General features: G+C 52.2%; 3 protein-coding genes across 3 annotated transcripts; 1 reads left to right on the top strand and 2 right to left on the bottom strand.

The window, feature by feature from the left end:
* Positions 1–87: 87 nt before the first annotated feature.
* ALDH9A1 (aldehyde dehydrogenase 9 family member A1) lies at positions 88–8261 on the top strand. The gene is made up of 11 exons (XM_014874780.2): positions 88–338; positions 947–1092; positions 2184–2313; positions 2591–2725; positions 3192–3388; positions 4153–4293; positions 5011–5199; positions 6117–6204; positions 6542–6683; positions 7180–7292; positions 7396–8261. Exons 1-11 carry the CDS (start codon positions 149–151, stop codon positions 7488–7490), a joined length of 1566 nt encoding a protein of 521 aa, XP_014730266.1. The 5' UTR covers positions 88–148; the 3' UTR covers positions 7491–8261.
* Positions 8262–8471: 210 nt separating this feature from the next.
* Positions 8472–13715, bottom strand: MGST3 (microsomal glutathione S-transferase 3). Its single transcript, XM_014874782.2, has 6 exons — positions 13598–13715; positions 11308–11431; positions 10386–10459; positions 9748–9805; positions 8970–9042; positions 8472–8684 (listed from the first exon to the last, which is right to left on the bottom strand). The coding sequence occupies exons 2-6, from the start codon at positions 11422–11424 to the stop codon at positions 8563–8565; spliced, it is 444 nt and encodes a 147-aa protein (XP_014730268.1). The 5' UTR covers positions 11425–11431; positions 13598–13715; the 3' UTR covers positions 8472–8562.
* Positions 13716–14886: 1171 nt separating this feature from the next.
* LRRC52 (leucine rich repeat containing 52) lies at positions 14887–17795 on the bottom strand. Its single transcript, XM_014874673.2, has 2 exons — positions 17177–17795; positions 14887–15143 (listed from the first exon to the last, which is right to left on the bottom strand). The coding sequence occupies exons 1-2, from the start codon at positions 17793–17795 to the stop codon at positions 14887–14889; spliced, it is 876 nt and encodes a 291-aa protein (XP_014730159.2).
* Positions 17796–18908: the final 1113 nt, after the last annotated feature.

Raw genomic sequence — 18908 nt, 5'->3', positions numbered from 1 at the left:
CGTTAACAGCGTCTCTTAATTGGGCGATGGGGAGCGGGCTCGGCTGCCGGGCAGCTGGCACGCCCCGGGCGGGGCGGGCCCTGGCCGTGAAAAGGCGTCTGCGGGAGAGGCGGCGCCTCCGGGCCGCGGCGCCTGACGGGATCCGCCGATGTTGGCACAGTCCCGGCTGCCGAGCCTCCTCCTCCTGCTGCCCCGGCTGCGCTCCGTCGCTCCCGGCCGCGCCATGAGCTCCGCCACCGGCACCGCCACCGTGCAGCAGCCGCTCAACTACCGCGACGGCACCCGCGTCCAGCCCGCCGACGGCGGGCAGCTGGAGGAGGTGTTCGAGCCGGCCACAGGTACAGGAGAGGAACCTCCGGGGCCAGGGAGAGCCTCTGTGCCTGCAGGGCCCCGTGCGCTCGGCTTTCACCTGTGCAGGTGTCCCTGCTGCTCCCGAGCCACCCCTGCCGCTCCTCGGCAGCGTTTGGCTATCGTCGTTCCTTATGCAGAAATCGGCTCTCGCTCTGCCAGGCACAAAATGCAGTCTTGATTTTGGCAAACCCCCCCACGATTTAAATATCTCTGTAATTTTGTAATTGTAGTTTTCGGCATGTAGTAGTGTTCAGCAGAATCAGTTCTAGGTGTTTAACTGTCCTGAGGAATGTGTAACGAGAGTCCTGAAGAGGGTGGTAGAAGTGTAACAAACTCAACTGGGAAAGCTAGGATTTTTGTTGCAAATGGAGCTAAATAGTAACCAGAACACGACTGTGGAGAATGTCAGCTCTTTTAATTGGCACCAGCTGAATTGCAGCACCTCTTCTATGGCTGATTGCAAGTCAGTGGGTTTTGCTGGGAAGTTCCTGTGCCTGGTTTAGGTGGCGTGACTGAAGTATGTGGGGTTTGGTGCAAGATAAACCCCTTTTCTGAGATTTCCATCTCATTCATTCCCTGTTTAAAACGCGCCCAGGTCGTGTGCTGTGCAAGCTGCCCTGCTCTGGGGAGAAGGAAGTTGATTTGGCTGTGCAGAGTGCCAAGGCTGCCTTTAAAATATGGAGTCAGATGTCGGGCATGGAGCGGTGCCGGGTGATGCTGGAGGCTGCCAGAATTATTCGGGTATGTTGGGGGGGGAGAGGGGTGGTTCTGCCTCTGAGCTTCCTTGTGGGTTATTGTGGCTCTTGGGGGCTTTAGCAGGACTGGCAGAGCTCCAGGAGTTGCTCAGGAGTTAAAATCCACCTTTGGCCAGAAGAGACAGGAGGCTGCCTCAGGCAGGGCTTTGCTCTTATCACTGGAGTCAGCATCCGTGCCTGCAGCTTTGGGCTTATCACTGGATCCAAGGCCAGTTTGTGCTTTCTCAGCTTAATTCTGTTAGAAGACGTAAAACTGAAGCCACCCATTTGGCATCTTGGGGGTTTGTGGTTCTTTTAATAGCCCCAAAGATTAAATTTCACTGTGCACAGTTTCAAAGCTGAACTTGCATAACTGGCGTTGCTGAACTTTTGGCTTGTTGGAGGCTGTTGTTACATGACTGGAATGTGTCCTGGCAATAAGAGAAAGCAGGACTGCTCGTTTTTATCTATCAGATAATACACACAGGGGAGGATTCACATAAGCGAGGTTTAGCACAGACTCCTTTCTGAGATAACAGTTTCTTGGGCATCAGAGTTAATCTCCATCAAGGCACAGATCTGTAAGAGCCCAGACCTTTCCCAGTGCGTATAAGTCATGAGAAAACTTTTCTCTATGCCAAACTTTTGCTTTTTGCCAGACTTCCAGAGCAGGGTAATATTTCTGCCTGGGAGATGGACTGTTAAAGGATGCTTCCTAGCTACATTGCTTTGTCCTTCTTCAATGACCTCTGGTTCCATCCTGATCTTGCTGTTTGCTCTTCCCAGCTTAGTTCTGAGAATTCTAATCATTTTTTGCCAGCCAGCTTCTAAGTTCATGTTTGTTCATCTTTTAGATAAACAGAGACGTTAAACAAGACTGGACCAGCAGTGAACCTCAGCAGCTTCCCCTTTGACATTGCCCTGCACTCAGTCACTGTGGGCAAATTGATAAACAGCAGTTGGGAATATCCCTTTTGGAGATGACAGTTTCCCATGGCAGGATCTAGTTTGGGACTTGTGTGCTTAGGAAGCAGCTGTATCCTTGTGGAGTTCTACTCCAGGCTTCTCTAACATGTCTCTGTCCTGTGCCTCTTACAGGAGCAGAGAGATGAAATTGCCACCATGGAGACGATCAACAATGGGAAATCCATCTTTGAAGCCAGAGTGGACATCGACATATCCTGGCAGTGCCTGGAGTATTATGCAGGGCTGGCAGGATCTCTGGCAGGTGAGCACTTTACTGGAGTTTGCTCCCTGTCCCACCTTCCCTGGTAACTCCAATGGCACAGAACCATCTTTGCTGCTGATTTCTCTGAGAGATGGACCATTCCTTTTCCTGAAAACCTTGGAAGGATTCCGAGAGGTCTGTGCCCAGTGTTGTTGTGCTCTATGGGCACTCACAAACCTTCTGTGAGCTTGCTGGGGTAAAACTGTGTCTCTGCTCCCAAATCTGACCTCTGGGGGCTCTGATCAGACAAGAAGGAACTTTGCTCTTTTCTTTGCAGGTGAACACATCCAGCTTCCCGGGGGATCCTTTGGGTACACTCGGAGAGAACCTCTTGGGGTGTGTGTTGGGATTGGAGCCTGGAATTACCCTTTCCAGATTGCCTGCTGGAAGTCTGGCCCGGCCTTGGCTTGTGGTAAGGGAGCATATCTGCCCACACAAGTGTCTCTTCAAAGCCAAGTGATCCTGTGGGGAAGAGTGATTTCTGGGATGAAGTCTACAATTCCCTTGAAGTATTGAAGGGTTAGCAGAACGCTCAGGCTGTTACTCTGGCAGAAAGAGAAGGGAAATGGAAGGAGGAACATGTCAGATGTCAAGGGGTTAAGGGTGCCTCCAGAAAAACACTGATAGCTTGGCTTTGTACCAGATGGGGAAGGTCTCTGGAACTGTGTGCAGGGCAAGACCAGCAGCCCCATCTCCCCAGCAGGAAGGACACCCTTTTGCTAGTTGCAGTGATCAGCTGAAAGTGTTTCCTCTTCTCTTGGGGGAAACTTCTGAGATTTGTTAAGACAAGCTCACAGTGTGGGGTGGGGATGTTTTTGTTTCTTCCCTGAAGCAGTTTGGGTGTTAACCCCACCTCTCCTGTGTCTGGGTTCCCTTAGGCAATGCAATGGTCTTCAAGCCTTCACCCTTCACCCCCATTTCTGTGGTGAGGTTGGCAGAGATCTTCACAGAGGCTGGAGTGCCCAAGGGGCTCTTCAACGTGGTGCAGGGTGGGGCTGCCACGGGCCAGTTCCTCTGCCACCATCCAGATGTGGCCAAAATCTCGTTCACTGGCAGTGTGCCAACTGGCATGAAGGTAAAGGCACCTTGACACAAGTAGTTGACACCTCCTTGAGCTTTTCTGCATGGGACTCGTAGAGGCAGGGTGCAGGTCAGCAGTTTTGGGGTTGAGCAAGGAGCTCACAGCACGTGCAGGGTCATGCTGGGGATCCAGTTTACCTGCTAGGTATGGGCTTGGGAGAGAAACCTTCTTGGTCAGCTTCACTTACTTAGCCCCTGGTTGCAGTGAAGTCTCTGAGCTGCTCGGATGGGTGTTGTTATGAGGAGAGTACACAAAACAGCAGCACTAGAAAAATGTGTTTCTGGCTGCTGTAAAGCACTAAAGCTGCATGCAACCTACTGTTTTTAAGTAAGAGGGTAGTTTCTGTGAGTTTCTCACTCTCAATTTATTATTACAAAATTAAAGAAAGAGTTTTGGAAATAAATTCTGAGTTGAAGAAGGGGAAATGTCCCGTGAATGCTCCCTACCTGTGGGTCGCAGTGACAGATGGCAACTACAGCTGCCTGCAGCTTACATTGAGCACAAGACCTCCTGCAAATGCCTCTCCAGATTTTGGATTTTGTAGGTTTTATCTGTAAAAAAAAAAACAACTCCAAACCCTCTGAAGCTGTCCTCAGTCTGAACTAACCACATCTAGGGAACCCAGCTTGCCCTTTGTGCTGCTTCTCTTGTTGATGAATGGTCCTTCAGGAATTCTCCCTTTGGGCTTTCTTGCCTCTCCCCACCAGCCTCCTCTTGTCCAGTGGGTCACTTATCTCTTGTGTCCCTGTTCCCCTCAGATCATGGAGATGGCAGCTAAAGGGATAAAGCCAGTTACCCTGGAGCTGGGGGGCAAATCCCCCCTTATCATCTTCTCAGATGCTGATCTGGAGAATGCTGTGAAGGGAGCCCTCATGGCCAACTTCCTTACTCAGGGCGAGGTGAGTGGCTGTGGGGCAGGAGTGCTCCTTCCCAGGGAGGCAGGATGGGGTAGGATTGGGCAGTGGGGCCGGCCTGTGACCTCCTGGAAGTGAGGGATGCCCTGAAGCTCCCATCTTGCCACACCTTTCCCTGTGCAGTGTCAGAAGAGGTGCCTTTGCAGGAGCCAGGGCACGGTGTGCCTTAGCCACAGGACACACTTAGCCAGTGTCCTGTCCTTCCCAGACATGGAGCCTCTCTGGCACCAAGCACCCAGCTCAGCACAGCTGCTTCTGTGCCCTGGGCACCAGTCTGGCACTCACAGAGAAGCTGTGCTGGTGTCTCTTGGAGGAGCAGCAGGTTCCAGTCTGATGTACTGAGCCTGAGGACAGGGTTCTGTCCTTCCCCAGTTCGGGATATCCATCTGTGCTGCAGGTTTTGTGTAATCCTGTAGGCAAATTTGCTCAGCGAGGTCATTTCTGGGAATTCAGAAGTCAGCTCAAGGTCTCTGCTACTGGTGACCTGATGCATTTTTACCACCTGGTGGCATCAGAACCGCTGTGTCCAGCAAGGACTGCTCAGTGCAGTCAGGGCCCCAGGAGATTTCCTTGTCCCCAGGGACAAGTAGTTGTTGTAGCAGCTGTGGAGGGGCTTTTCCAAACCTCTGGAGAAGGACCCAAGCAGGGAAGGACTATGGAGTGCTGTGTTTCCTATTCTGAGCTGCCTGTCCTGTGTCCCAGGTGTGCTGCAATGGCACCCGGGTGTTTGTGGAGAGGAAGATCCTGGATACCTTCACAAAGGAGGTGGTGAAACGCACCCAGAAAATCAAAATTGGAGACCCACTTCTGGAAGACACACGGATGGGAGCCCTCATCAACCGGCCCCACCTGAATCGTGTGCAGGGCTTTATCAAGCAGGCAAAGGAGCAGGTGAGATTGTGATGCTGCCTGAAATCTCTCCTCTTAGACAAACACAGTGCCAGCTGCTCTCCTGTCCTGTGCCTTCCCAGTTAAGCTGGGTTTTTTTTGTTGTTTTTGGTTTATTAAGTGGATATGTTGGACCACTAGATAGAGAAGTCTGTGGGATCTGATGGGATGCATCCTGGGCTCCTCAGAGAATTGGCTGGTGTAGTTGCTGACCCATTTTCCATGATACTTGAAAAATCATGGCAGTCAGGTGAAGTCCCAAGTGATTGGAAAAGGAAAAGCGCCCATTTTCAAAAAGGGTTGACAGGAGGAGCTTGGGAATTACAGACCCATCAGCATCATGGCAGTGACTGTGGAGAGATCATGGAACAGAAGTTGTGTTAAGGCACGTGGAGGACAGGGAGGTGATTTGAGCCAAGTACAAGGTACTACACATGGGTCAGACCAACCCCTAGAATCAATCCAGGCTGGGGGATGAGCAGATGGAGCAGTCCTGCAAGGAAGGACTTGGGAGTGCTGGTGGATGAGAGGCTGGACATGCCCCAGCCATAAGTGGTGGCACCCAGAAACCCCCCATGTCCTGGGCTGCAATCCAAAGCAGTGTGGGCAGCAGGTGAGGGGGAATTCTGCCCCTCTGACCTGCTCTGGTAGGACCCTACTTCTCAGCAAAGGAAATCCTCAGCACAGGAAAAACACATGAGGAAAGGCTGAGAGTTGAGGCTAAATGCTGGGGTGGTTTAGCCTGGAGAGAAGAAGGCTCTGGCAACACCTGATTGTAGGATTTCAGTACATAACGGGGACTCATAAGAAAGATGGGGACCAACTTCTTAGCAGAGCCTACTGAGATAGGCTAAGGGCCAGCCAGAGCAGGGCAGGATGTTCCTGGATGTGCCTGCATCCCTTCCTCTTGTTTTTTCCAGGGGGCAGAGGTGCTGTGTGGTGGGGACCTGTATGTGCCAGATGACCCAAAGCTGAAGAATGGCTACTACATGCGGCCCTGTGTGCTAGGTAGGATCCATCTCAGTCGTGGTACCATGGGTGCTGTGGGATTTCTCCTGAGAAAGTTGAGCTCAGCTTTGTAACCTGGCTCTGTGATGTCCCCAGATGAGGGAATGTCTGGATGGGGGTCCTAGAGAGAGTTGAAGCTTCCAAGAACTGCATCCAGGGAAATCTGTGCTGTTGGAGAGCCTAGCAGGAATGGTGCCATTGGTGCTTTTGAGGTGCAGGGTGTGCCTGGCTTCTCTGCTGTGCTGGGTGCTGTCTCCAAGGCTGTGTGGGTTGTTGAATGCACAGGCTGTGCTGCTGCTCTTCCTCCTGAAGCATTTGTGCTCTGCCACGCTTCCAGGGAACTGCAAGGATGACATGACGTGTGTGAAGGAAGAGATCTTTGGGCCTGTCATGGCTATCCTGCCCTTTGACACGGAGGAGGAGGTTGTGGAGAGAGCCAATGCCACCAAATTTGGCCTGGCAGGTGGTGTCTTCACCAGGTATGACTGGACAGTGTTGTGGAATCGTTCTGGGGAGGGGAAATACTGCAGTGATTTGCTACTCCTCTTGCAGTGCCTGGGCATGGGTATCCTCTTCCAGAAAAGCATAAGCAAGGGATTGCCAAAAGGGAAATTTGTAAATGACTGCACAGCTCCCCTTTTTTTTCTGAAGTGTTGGGTGGGCCCAGCTATCCCTTGGGTTCCTCCCAGCCTGGCTTGGCCTGCTGCCTGCCTTCCTGCACCTCCAGGATGCATCAGGAGCCTGCTGGGCTGCTCTTGGCCACTTGCCCCACTCCGTATTGCTGGTGTCTTTGTCCTGCCCTCTTCAATCGAATGCCCTTGGAGCATCATTGGGAATTGGTGCTGCCTTCTTCGAGCAGGCAAAGACAGAGTAGGGCAGGTTGGACTCAAAAAAGCAGTGTGGCCTACTGGCCTTTCTCCAGTGGATGCCTGGCAGGGAAGGAGGGGATCCAGCTGAATTGCCCTTTTCCTGCAGGGATATCCAGAAGGCTCACAGGGTAGTGGCTGCTCTCAAGGCTGGGATGTGCTTCATCAACAACTACAACGTCAGCCCTGTGGAGCTGCCTTTTGGAGGATACAAGTCCTCAGGTGAGCTCTGTGTGTCCTCCCTTGGTCCATGCCAGCTCCAGGGACTGCAGGTGGCCCCTGGCACTGCCTGGAGCTGTGTCCTCACTGCAGCTCTTCCCTGCAGGATTTGGCAGAGAGAACGGCCGGGCAGCCATTGAGTACTACTCGCAGCTGAAGACTGTCTGTGTGGAGATGGGTGATGTGGAGTCTGTGTTTTAGTGGCTCTGGGGCCTGCTCAGGGGAGCATCAGGCATCTCTTTCCTACCAGCCAGAGATGTGGACCACGTACACAGTAATAAAGTTCCCTACAAATGTCAGTGCCTGGGAGGAAGCAGAGCTGGAGCAGCATTTAGCCACCCTGCTCCTGCAAGGGGGGTTGTACACACAGGGCTCAGCTCTGACCTGGCTGGTGGACAGTGGGAAGCTCAAGGCAGGAGGCACCAATCTGGCTTTTGGCAGCAGCTCCTGCAGCCACAGAGGTGTTACCAGAGGCTTGTCAGTGGCCAAGGACAGGCCCAGGCTTCCCAGGCTGTGTGCCTTGATTCCCATTGCCTTCCACCCTCCTCCATCAGCTTCAGTTCTGGCTTCATAACAGGTAGGACCCTACTCAAAGCACGTATAAGCTCTTGGACACAATGATATCCTGTAACTATCCTAACCCTGCCTATTCTGTGACCACATAAAAGCCTTAAGTGTAGCATTGTTTATTCCCTTTAGACCCTTGGTAACCTCAAGTTTTGTTTCTTTCTATCTGTACTTTACTTACAAGTGGGACAAAACATTGTGGGGAGGGGTTGGCTGATGCTGCCTGGGCCAGGCATGGCCCTGAGAATCACCTCCACACAAGAGTGGTGTTGAGTTCCAGCACAGAATAGTGAAAGCTATCTCCCTTCCTGTAAACTTACTGTTCTTTATACACGTGGTGAAGTAACAACTTCAATTGTTTGCCTACGTCTTTTTTTAGCAATCAAATAAATACTTACTCTGGAATATCTTCTGTGATATGAACTGAGGAGTCAAGAAATGGGGCTGCTGCTGTCTGGGTTAAATGAGCTGCAACGTGACTTTTAATCACTAAAATCATAAAATCTAGAAGGAACATCTCTGCCTGACAGACGGAGTCTGTCTGTAGTCCTACAAATCCAGAGTAATTCTAGCATTCTTCAGAGATTGTTAAGAAAACCCTCTGTAACTTTAGAGTGAAAATATAGAACGGACAACTTCCTTTATTAAGTAAGAAAAGAGAAAAATCACAGGATTTCTTCTAAAAGAAAACAGAAGAAAACTCTCTTTAGCTTCTGCAGCCGTTCTGGCAGATCCAGCCCAGGTGCTGGCAGGCTGAACAAATGCCTGTGCCCAGCAGCCCGAGGAGTGCCATGGAGCCAATGGCCCCTCTCCTTCGGTTTTTGGGATCTGGGAAAAAAAAGCAGGATTTGTCAGTTCACTAAAAGATTAGCCCAGCCTGGAGCTTGGAGAGGGAGCAGGAACTAAAGGACAATCTCTAGGGCTAAACAGCAGGCACTAGCTCAGGCCTCTTAGGGTAGGCATCCCTGCAGCAGGAAGAGTGTGCTGCAGTGTTGGCAGCCTGTAGCCCTGCACCCTTTCCTCCACACCTGGCTGGGAGCAAAGAATCCTGAGGTCACTGTAGGAGACCTGAGTCTCCAAGCACCCTGTGTGTGCTGCAGGGTACTGTCCTACCTCCTGTGTAGTAGCCATAGGCATAGAGGAGTCTCCCAACAATCCAGGCGACGCCAAGCCCTGTGGCAAGTCTCTGCAGAGAAAGGAGAAGCATTAAAGGCTTTGGAGGCTTGAGCAAAGTCATGCAGGCAACCAGGAGCTCAATCTCATTTCATCTGTGGCCAGTTAGTGAGCCAGAGCCAGGACCAGGATTGTGGAGGCAGCAGCTGCTCCAAGCCCTGCTCCACTACCCTCCAGCAGGTTTTCCAAACTTCCACCTTGACTCTTAATTTAGAACCCACTCCAATGTGGCTCCCATTTGCCAGATGTGCCTATGCTGCTTCCTTCCCTATTGGAAAAGGAGTCTGTCTTCAGTAAAGACCTAGTTTGTCCTTTGATGGCAAAGACAGAGCTACTGGATTTGGCTTCTCCCATGTACCTGCCTCCTCCCACGTTGCCTGCATCTTTCGGTTAAAAATAATCCAGGCTTTTCTTGACTTTGTTTGGCAGAGCTTGGAAAAACTGGGCTGGAGGGATTCTTCCCACTCAGTGACTGGGGGCTGCAAATGCTTTGCTTTGTCTAATAAGGCACCCTTAGGGGAAGAGAAGGGCTCTAATAGCTGAAACAGCAGCAATGAGTTTATTACTTGTGATTCTCCTGCAGAAGACCACCTATAACTAAATTTTACGAAGGGGCACTGCTGTTAAGTGTGATGTGGCTACTGAAGAGGCTGTCTTGGCCTCCTGCCCCCTACCCTGCCCAGGTCAGGGAGCCAGAGCAGAGTTCTACATCACTTACCGGGTGGTAGATTCCACCAGTGCCCAAAAAGAACAGGAAGGCAGGGTAGACTTCCAATCTGAAAATAAAAGTGAGGAGGTTGTGTTTGTGCTCAGGTTGCTTACAAAGACAAAACTCCAGAAGGGCAGGAACTGCAAACATCCTCTGCCAAGGGCATTTTGAGCTCACTACGAGTCTGTGCTCAGTGCTATGCCTGAGGAAAGAAGGAATCTGAGCACACAAAATTTTAGGGGCTTCCTCCCAGCTTGTGCCTCTCCCAGCTCACCCACCCATTCTTTCCATTTTGTTCCCTAAGCCACCCTAAACATTCCCCAGGAGCTGCAACCTGCAGACAGGAGCTGGGTGGACTTTAGCCTCTCCCTAGGGAGGCCTGGGCAGCACAACACCTTCTGCAAACAAGATTCCTCACATCTTAATATCTACCCGTGGAAGCAAATTGGTGGGAACTGGGGAAGAGGAGATGGCTTCACAGCACCATCCCATGGTTTAAGGCATGGGAAGGAGCCAGCACGGCCTTCCTGCTAAGCATTGCAGGGCTGAGCCTGGCTCAAAGCAGTGGCAGCAGCACCTCTGGGGCTGTGGGCCCCCACCCCTCAGCCCTGTGTGTTCCAAGGTCCCCATTCAAAGGTGTCACTCACGTGTTCTGGTGTGCACGCTGGATGCAGTTGAATATCTGCCCATGTTCAGGGTCTGTGCTGTACATGGTTGGGTACTGCCAAAAAATAAACCAGCAGCAAAGCATCAGCAAGTGTGGCCTGCAGCTCCTCTCCCCAGGAGCCCAGGGTGCTTGCAAGACCTACCTGCAGTGGCAGCTTAGAGCCTGTGCCTGCCCTGGGGCGCACAAAAGCTGTGTTCAAGGTCATTGTCTTCCTGGAGCTGCTGCCTGGCTGCAGAGGCTTCCCCAGGCCTCAAATCCAGCCCTCTGTGCACCACATGCACTGACTACATTTGCTCCAATCCTGACCTGATGCAGCAGGAATGGGATCACCCCAACAGGCAGCTGGAGCTGTCCTCATGCCCACCCCTGCTTGTCACTTCCGTGAGTGAGGTGGTGAGAGCACTTGGTGAAGCCAAGTGGCACAGCAGCCACTGCATGCCATGGCCCTGACTCACAACTGTCCCCACCCAGCCCACTGCTCTGCCTGGCTTAAAGGCTCCCCTGTGGATGCTGAGGGAAGGTCACTTGAAAGACTTGTGACAGGGGTCACATGCTCCCGCTGAGTTTGAGAACCCTCCTGTCACTTTTGTGTCAGTATGACCCCTTCCCCCGCAGTGCTGCATCAAGTCTTGCTTGTAAGAGAAAAGGGCTGAGCAGTTTCTTGCCCATCAGTGCTGCCAAACTCAAAGCCACACGCTTTCAGCTCAGTGCCAAGCACCTGATGTCCCAAATCCCAAGCCCTGTTATGCTTTCTGCAGAGCCATGGCAGGCAGCTCCATTCCTTCTACATCTGTGTGGTGGGGCAGGAAACGTCATCAAGTCACCCCGAAGAGATCAAGGTGTCACCGAGCTTGTCAGCAGACTGGCTCCAACCTTGCCATCCCCTCAGCCTGAGCACTCACCTCCACACGGTACTTCTTGCGGGCCTTGCCCACGTTTATGGCGAGGTGCATGACCAGGACAAAGCTGGCAGCCCCGGTCAGCATGACGTAGCCATATTCCTTGGAGAGAACAGCCATCGTGGTGCTGCCAGAGAAAGGGAGCCCGTGAATATTTGGGGAAATGGCAACACACGATGTGTGTGTGTGGAAGAGTTGCTGGGCTTGGATCACAAGAGCTACCAGCACAGGGACTGGCTGAAGGAATCTGTACCTTTTGGAGCCTGCACAAACCAGGAGTTCTCTGCATAGTCAAACAAGATTTAAAATCACCTAAGCCTTGGTGGGAAGTGGTGTCTGCAGAACCTTAGTGCAGCCTGGGCAGAAACTCATGGGCCTTTCCAGCCCCAGAGCTAGGGGCCACCAAATGAAGTCAGTTTATTTCCAGCCTGTTCCCTAAGAGAGGTGTTTCTTCATGCACTGGGAACCAGACCTATGGAACTCATTGTCAAGGGACATTGTGAGTTCAGGCAGTTCTCATAAATTCAACAGGAAACTGGGTGAGTTCTGGGAATAAGAGGTAAGTTGGGAATTATAATAGAACCTGACTCAGCAATCTCCTGAGCTGGAAGGAGCTGGGCTACAAGAATGATTCATTTGTACTGCTAAGGTTATCCTTATATAAAATCCTAATAAAACCCACCACCACAGCAATGATAACTGAACTTTTGGGTAAAGAGCCACTGGCCAGATGACCAGTGCTCAGCTCTGCAGCTCCCAGGATCTGTCTCAGAGTCACAAACTGGAGAACAGCTCCAACAACACACAGCTACTGGCGTTTACAAACATCTACACCAGGGGACACCAGGGCCTGTATGGCTTTTGTTTAATGGTTCTCTGCTCCCTCAGGCAGGCCTGAGACAGAAGCATGGGGCAGAAGATACATCCTGCAGCCTTTGCCATGCTGCCCCACATTCTCACTCTCTCCTGCTCACCAGCCCCCATAAGCCTGCCCTGCTCCACACCGAGCACCCCAGCTCCCTCTCAGCTGCCACAGAACACAAGGGCCCCTCCCCACAACCATCTTGCACAACCCCAAACCTCAGATGCCTGTCTGGGTGACCCTGGAAGGTGCTGCATGACACAGCACAGCAGAAGACAGCAGAGACCTCCCTCCAGCATTGAGATAATTCTCCCAACCAAACCCCAGTTGGTGCCTGTCTCCAGATGATGCCTCCACGATGTAGTGAGGTTTTGGCATCTCCTGCACTGACCCACCAGCACAATCTGTCAGTGTGGGGGAAAACAGGCCACCTCAGGGAACTGCTGCAAAGTCTTCCTCTTGCACCTCTCACAAGGGATCTTTGGGGACTAGAGGGTTTTATTTCTCATTTGCAAAAGATTATCACCGATGGAGCAAGGTCAAGATAACAACTATCTTTGTCCACAGGAACTGCAGTAAATAATTATCAGTAAGAATATCAAAACCCTGAAGTAATGAAGAAAAGCCAGCTGCATGCACATGTAATTGAGGTTAGCACCTGCCAGATGACACACTGAAAATAGAACATGTAGAGCAGGTTGGTGGTCGCATTTCCCCCCTCAAATTACAAGGTTGTTGGAGAACCAGGCATTTTACCTTCCAGCACTGAGTCATAATCTGGGGCTTTATCTTGGGAACAAAGAGCACGGCAAAGCATTAAACCGGGTGTGTCATGAAACTGCTATTCTTACACTACTGATATCAAAGTGTTCCTCAAGCCTTTGCTCTCGTAATTTGGAGCCGTATAAAGCACTCCAAAGTCACCAGGACTCCCACGGTCGTTTCCGGATTGTGGTGCCCAGGGCGTTTCAGCAACCTTTGCCCGCAGCTGCAAGGGCTTTGCTGACAGGCAAAGTGTGCAAGACTCAATTTCTGCCTTTTACCCTGCGATGGTTCCGGCTGGAGCCACAGACACGAGATTCTGGAGCATGACACGGCACAGAGCGGCAGCACAAAAAGGGTCATTTCCAACTCTGCCACAACGCTGCAACTGCTGTGAGTCAGCAAAGCGCATTAAGGCTCCTTGAACAGACCCACGCGTGGATTCTGACAGGATTACCCGATGTAAGCTCATCCCTTGGAGCCAGCAGAGCCTTTTGTCGCCCCGTTCGCCGCCGAGGCCGAGCCCTGCCAGGCAGAGCCCCGCAGCCCCCTTCCCCCGGAGCCTCTCCCTGCTGCGAGATGCACACGGCGCTTCCTGCGTTTTCTATCGGGACAACCTGAGCTACCAAGCCCCGGGAGCATGCCCCTGCCCCTCTGCCCCGCACTCACCCTCAGCGCGGCGCGGAGCAGCCCAGGTGCTGCGGGACGGAGCCGGGGATGGCAATGGGAACGGGGACGGGGATGGCGGCGGGGCCGGCCCGCCCGCAGCACCGCCCGCAGCACCGCCCCAGGCGGGGCCGGGGCTCGGCCAGGCGCCATCGGGCTCACAGCTGCCAAACAAGAGTGGCGTGGGGATTGCTGAGCACAGGGGTTTGCCATGCCGGTGTCTCCCAGCAGCTCTGCCCGTGTTCCCAGCACACAGACATCCTTATCCTCACCCTTTCCCCTTTATTTTGCCATGCCCATTTTAGCTAAGAGCTCTCAGCTTTGATTCGCAGGTTACAGTTCAATAGCTCTAAGTTTGGTAATTCACGGCGTGCTTGCTGAAATCTCCTGCTTTCCCCTGCAGTGTCGGCTGAAGCAGCCGGTGTTTCACACCTGGAGTTGCTGTGCTGGCTTATGTAAGGAGATATTTCCCTTGGCAGTTCCCAGCGCTGGTGGTAGCAAGGATCTTACATCTCCCTGTAGATGTAACTCTGACACTTTGGTATGGACACACAACCCATTTCCAAGAACATTTGGAGAGGGCGTAAGAAATATTTTTACTTTATAAAACATTCCAGTTTTAGGGTTATGTGACACAAAAGCAGAGCTGGACTGTCCAGTTCTGTAAATGTTCATACAACAGGGGAGGCACAGGCGGTCTGGCTGCGCTGCAGGAGCACAGAGGGTTCTTTTGCTGTCACCAGTGTAATGGGAAAGAAAGGAAGAACCAGTGGGATCCTGGGCTCCTAAAAGTCCTGGTTTTAATCTCTTTGCCTTTCCACAGCGGGAAGTTATTGGATTCCCTGAGGCTCTAGCAATCCAGTAATTCCCTGGGGCTCCAGCTGTGTAGGCTGATCCAAATAAACCCTGCTGGGTTTTTTGGCCAGAAGGGGCCTGGTGACCTCCTTGGCTACAGCACAGTGCCAGGATCTTTCCCATATTTCAGTGCATTTTCAAGCTAGTCCTTATATCCTTACTGTTCTGTGGTCTCCAGGCAGGGTGGAAGTGGAAGTGCCTGGCACTGTGCACACCTCTCACACCTCCCCAGCATAAATATTTTGCCAATATCCTGAGTCCCAGCAGCAGAAGACGGCGTACAGAGCAGCAAGTGAAACTGGAGCACAGATACTTCCTTCTCTTGCAGTTTTATTTCACTTAAAAAAAAAAAAAAAATCTATGGTGGGACCACGTGGGAAATCAGGCAGGAAGGGCCTGCCTTTGGTTCCCACAATGGGAGTTCAGAAGGGCTGATCCTAAGTGGCTGTGTCTTCCTCCTCCTCCTCCTCTTCCTCTCCCTTTGAGGCACGGGCCTCGTAGATGACAGCGCAGACGCCGGCCAGCCAGGCTGCCATGGTGCCAGCAAGGAATATGCAGAAGCCAACGAGGCACAGAAAGACATAATCCTGCTTGTACAGCTGGGTCAGGCAGCTGAAGTGGAGCTGTGCCTCTGCTGCTGGCATCCTCAGGGCACGCAGGCCTGCTGGGGTGTAGCAGGTGATGTTGTCAGCATCTGCAGAGAGATGAGCAGGATTCTCTAGCCTGTACCATAATCTAATGAATAGGAGTCCTGGTAGAAAAATTATGGGAGCACTTGCTAAAAGCCTGAAAAATAGCTGCAGACTTCATACCACCCCCCCCCCCCGCCCGCCATGGCTTGGGTAAAATCTGAAACCCAAACTCATGCCAAACCTGTGCTAAACCCTTGCCAAAGCACAATTCCCAGGTTGCCAGAATGTTTTTTGCAGTGCTGGCTCCATAGTATAATATTGCCCTCTGGATTATCCCACTGTGGCAAACTGCTGTCCTTGTCTTGCTTATCTCTGCTGATTGAGCACTTTCATCTTCATATAAGAGCACCTGTGTTTGTTGATTTTTAAATCTCAAACACCTTCCGAAGTGATACAGCCTAAATTATGCTGGAATAATGAGGTTGCTGTGCGTTTGACAATGAGGGTGGTTTGCAGTCAGGCACAGCCTTTCCTTCTCTGTGAGGGAAGCAGAGGCAACTCATCAATGATTCAGTTCCACTGAAATAACAACCATAGCCTGTCACATTGCAATATCTGCAGTGATAAAACAGATGCTGCCTGCTCCCTTTCAAGTTAGTGAAGGACGAATGTGGTGTGGGGTGTGCCCTCAGCCATGGCCCTCTCCTTCCTCTGCAGGTTTTCAACCCCACAGACATGGTCACTGTGGTGGGCATGGGCTGGGCATTGCTTGGTGGACAGGATGGAATAGCCTGAGCTAAAGGGACCACAGGCTGGGCACTGCTCAATGCATGGGATGGAATGGGAGTGGTGGAAGGGAGCAAGGCCTGGGGGATTTTTATTGCATTACACTCTGTTGTACATGACTGAGTGATGTTGTTCGTGCTGATCTCACTCCTGGTCCTGAGTAAAACTGGAGAGCTTTTATCTTTCTCTTACCCAAATCCATCCAAACTTGGGCAGCTTTGTGTCAGTCCCTAGGCTGAGCTCAAAACTCTGATGCACAGACATTTCTGAAGGTCAGGAGCCTTTCTAAAGGCCAGGCTGGGGTCTGCTTGCAGCAGATTTCAGGGCTCTGTCCTAATACCTCTTTGGCCTGGAATAACCCTCAGTTTAAGGCTGCCTTTCCTACTCCTCCCCTCCCCAACAGCCTGCAATGAGCTTTATTCTCCTGTTGCAGGGTTCAGTGGGTTATCTCCAATCTCACTGCTGAGAGCTGTACTTTATTCCATAATTGCCTGTATGTGGAAAAAAATGCCCTTTATTGTCTATAAGGAGCTTACTACATCTAATAAAGATTCTGAGATGTCTTTAATTCAGTTCTGTCCTAACACCAGCTTCTAACTGCCCTTCCCTTTTTTTTCCTTGGGCTCTTTTGTGGCCCTTTCTTATTCAGTGGACAGACTTTCTCAAACAATTTCTCTCTTGCAGCTCTCTCTCACCATTGTGCCCTGCATTACTGAAACCAAAGCTTTCCTTGTCCATGTGTGCTGTGCTGCGTCTCTTTCTAGTCTGGAAAAACTAAGTCCGTGTGCTGCAGCTGCAAAGCAAAACATCACCCTTGGGACAGTGTTTTTATGGGAAAGGGAACTGGTGATTACCCTGCCTCAGCCTCTCCAAGGCCCAGTTAGAGAATCTCTCAATATGATGGGCAACAGCTGATTCTGGGGCGGAGACAAGGCAGGAAATTCAGAGCAATGATTTTCCCAGTGCACATCTCCCTGGAGTTGTGTTGGGTTCCTCATTCTTGGTGCTGCAGCCATGGGGTGCTGTGCAGGCACAGGGACACCTGAGGCTGGATCCAGGTGTTTTAGGGAAGCAGCAGTGTCCCAGCTACAGCCTACACTTCCCTGGCTGCCCTGGGGATGTGAACAAATGGGACTTCTCATGTGTGGAGTGTGTGTAACCCAGCTGCTCCCATCCCTGGTTTGTGTGACAGCAGAAAATGGCACCCACAGCTGACATGCAGTGGCACAGCCCCATGAACTGAACTTTTGAGAAAGAGAACAGAGGGCTCTCTCTGTTCCACGCAGATCTGTGCTCACACAGCCCTCACCTGGAAAATGCACATCGCTCTCCATCATCCAGGTGATGAAGTCCAAAAAGGAACAGTTGCAGTGCCACAGGTTGTCACTGAGCCCCAGAAGCCTCAGGTTGGGCAAGTCCTGGACGGTGCTGGTGTCCAGGAAGGTTAAACCTGTCCGGCTCACATCCAGGTGCCTTAGCCAGGTGTTGTTGGCAAAAGCATCCTTCTCGATGGCCACAAGGTTGGGATTGTCCGAGATCTTCAGCACCACCAGGCTGAGGAGGTGGGAGAAGGTGCTGAAGGTGACCTGTGTGAGGTTGTTGAAGCTGAGGTCCAGATAGACAAGCTTGGCCACGCCAATGAAAGTGAAATCCAGGTCATCACCCAAGAGGTTCTTTCTGCAGTCCAGATAGACCAAATCAGCCAGGAAGCTCAATTCCACTGCTGGCAGGTACGAGACGTTGTTTGCTGCCAGAATCAGCTGCCTGGTGTCCAGAGGGATGTCCACAGGGAACTCCTGCAACTGCTGCCCGGTGCAGTTCACCTCCAGATACTGACAGCTACACCTGCTCGGGCAGCTGATCCCGTCTGATGCCATCCCCAAAAGAAACACAAGGCTCAGGGACCATGGTCTACCTGAAGGAGACATGGTTTGAGACTTTCCAGGCCGCTTAGCCCTTCATGGACTGCAAGCAGCCCTATGGAAGCTGCACTGCCCTCCCAGCCACGCTGAGGAGGTGGCTGGCTACAAGGCTGTTGGGAAGCACTTTGTGTCCGTGGCTCACCTGAGCCCTTGGCGGAGTGCCCAGCTGGAAACTGAGCCTGGCTTTTACATCGACAAGTGTGGAACAGTGGCTAGAGCGTCTCTGTCTCACACTTAGTGCCAGGTGACACCTCCGTGATGTCAGTGGCTTGCAGAAGCTGCCTGTTTTCGGGGACAGTGTTGTGACCTTGCTGACCTGCTTCCAGCTGGGAAGCTGTGTGTGGCATGGGAGCATTGGGACTTTGTGGGGACAGTGTCAAATTTTGTCAGAAATGGTGTCGCACTGCAAGAGGTGGTACTGGCGAGGCAAGAGTCCTGTGCAATGCTGGGCTGGCATTGTCTCCTTTCAGTAGCCAAGAGGTTTTATCCCATCTGGAGTAGTGTGTCCAGGTCTGGGGATCTTGGCAGAAGATGTGGAGATGTCGGAGCGGGTCCAGAGAGGCCATGAAGATGCTCAGAGGGCTGGAGCAACTCTGGCATGGGGACAGGCTGAGTCGGGGCTGTTCAGCCTGGAGAAGATTTGGGGGAGACCTCACCTAAAGGGCTTTTGGAAAAAAGGAAGAGTGACTCATTACACGGGCAGGTAATCAAAGAACAAGGAAGAATGGCTTTAAACTGACAGAGGGCAGGTTTAGAGTGGATGTTAGGGAGAAATTCTCCCCTGGGAAGGGGATAAGGCAGGGGCTACCCAGACAAAGCTGTGGCTGCCCCTGGCTCCCTGGAAGCGTCCAAGGCCAGTTTGGACAGGGCTTGGAGCAACCTGGGATAGTGGAAGGTGTCCCTGCCCACGGCAGGGGGAAAACTAGGTGAACTTTAATGCTCCTTCCAGGGATTTGATGACTTTTCCAGAGGCCGTGAAGGGCGCGCCTGCCGGAGCCGAAAGGACGCGGCCGCCTCACCCCGCCCGTCCCCTCACCACCAACGGCCGCGGCGGGGCGGGGCATGGAAAACCACGCCCACACGCCACAGCGCGGCCGCCGATAGGCCAGGAGAGGGCGG

The sequence above is a fragment of the Sturnus vulgaris genome, chromosome 9 (genome assembly GCF_052056855.1).
Source record: "Sturnus vulgaris isolate bStuVul1 chromosome 9, bStuVul1.hap1, whole genome shotgun sequence".
Lineage (NCBI taxonomy): Eukaryota > Metazoa > Chordata > Aves > Passeriformes > Sturnidae > Sturnus > Sturnus vulgaris.
This window is presented reverse-complemented; position numbering and strand designations above follow the sequence as displayed.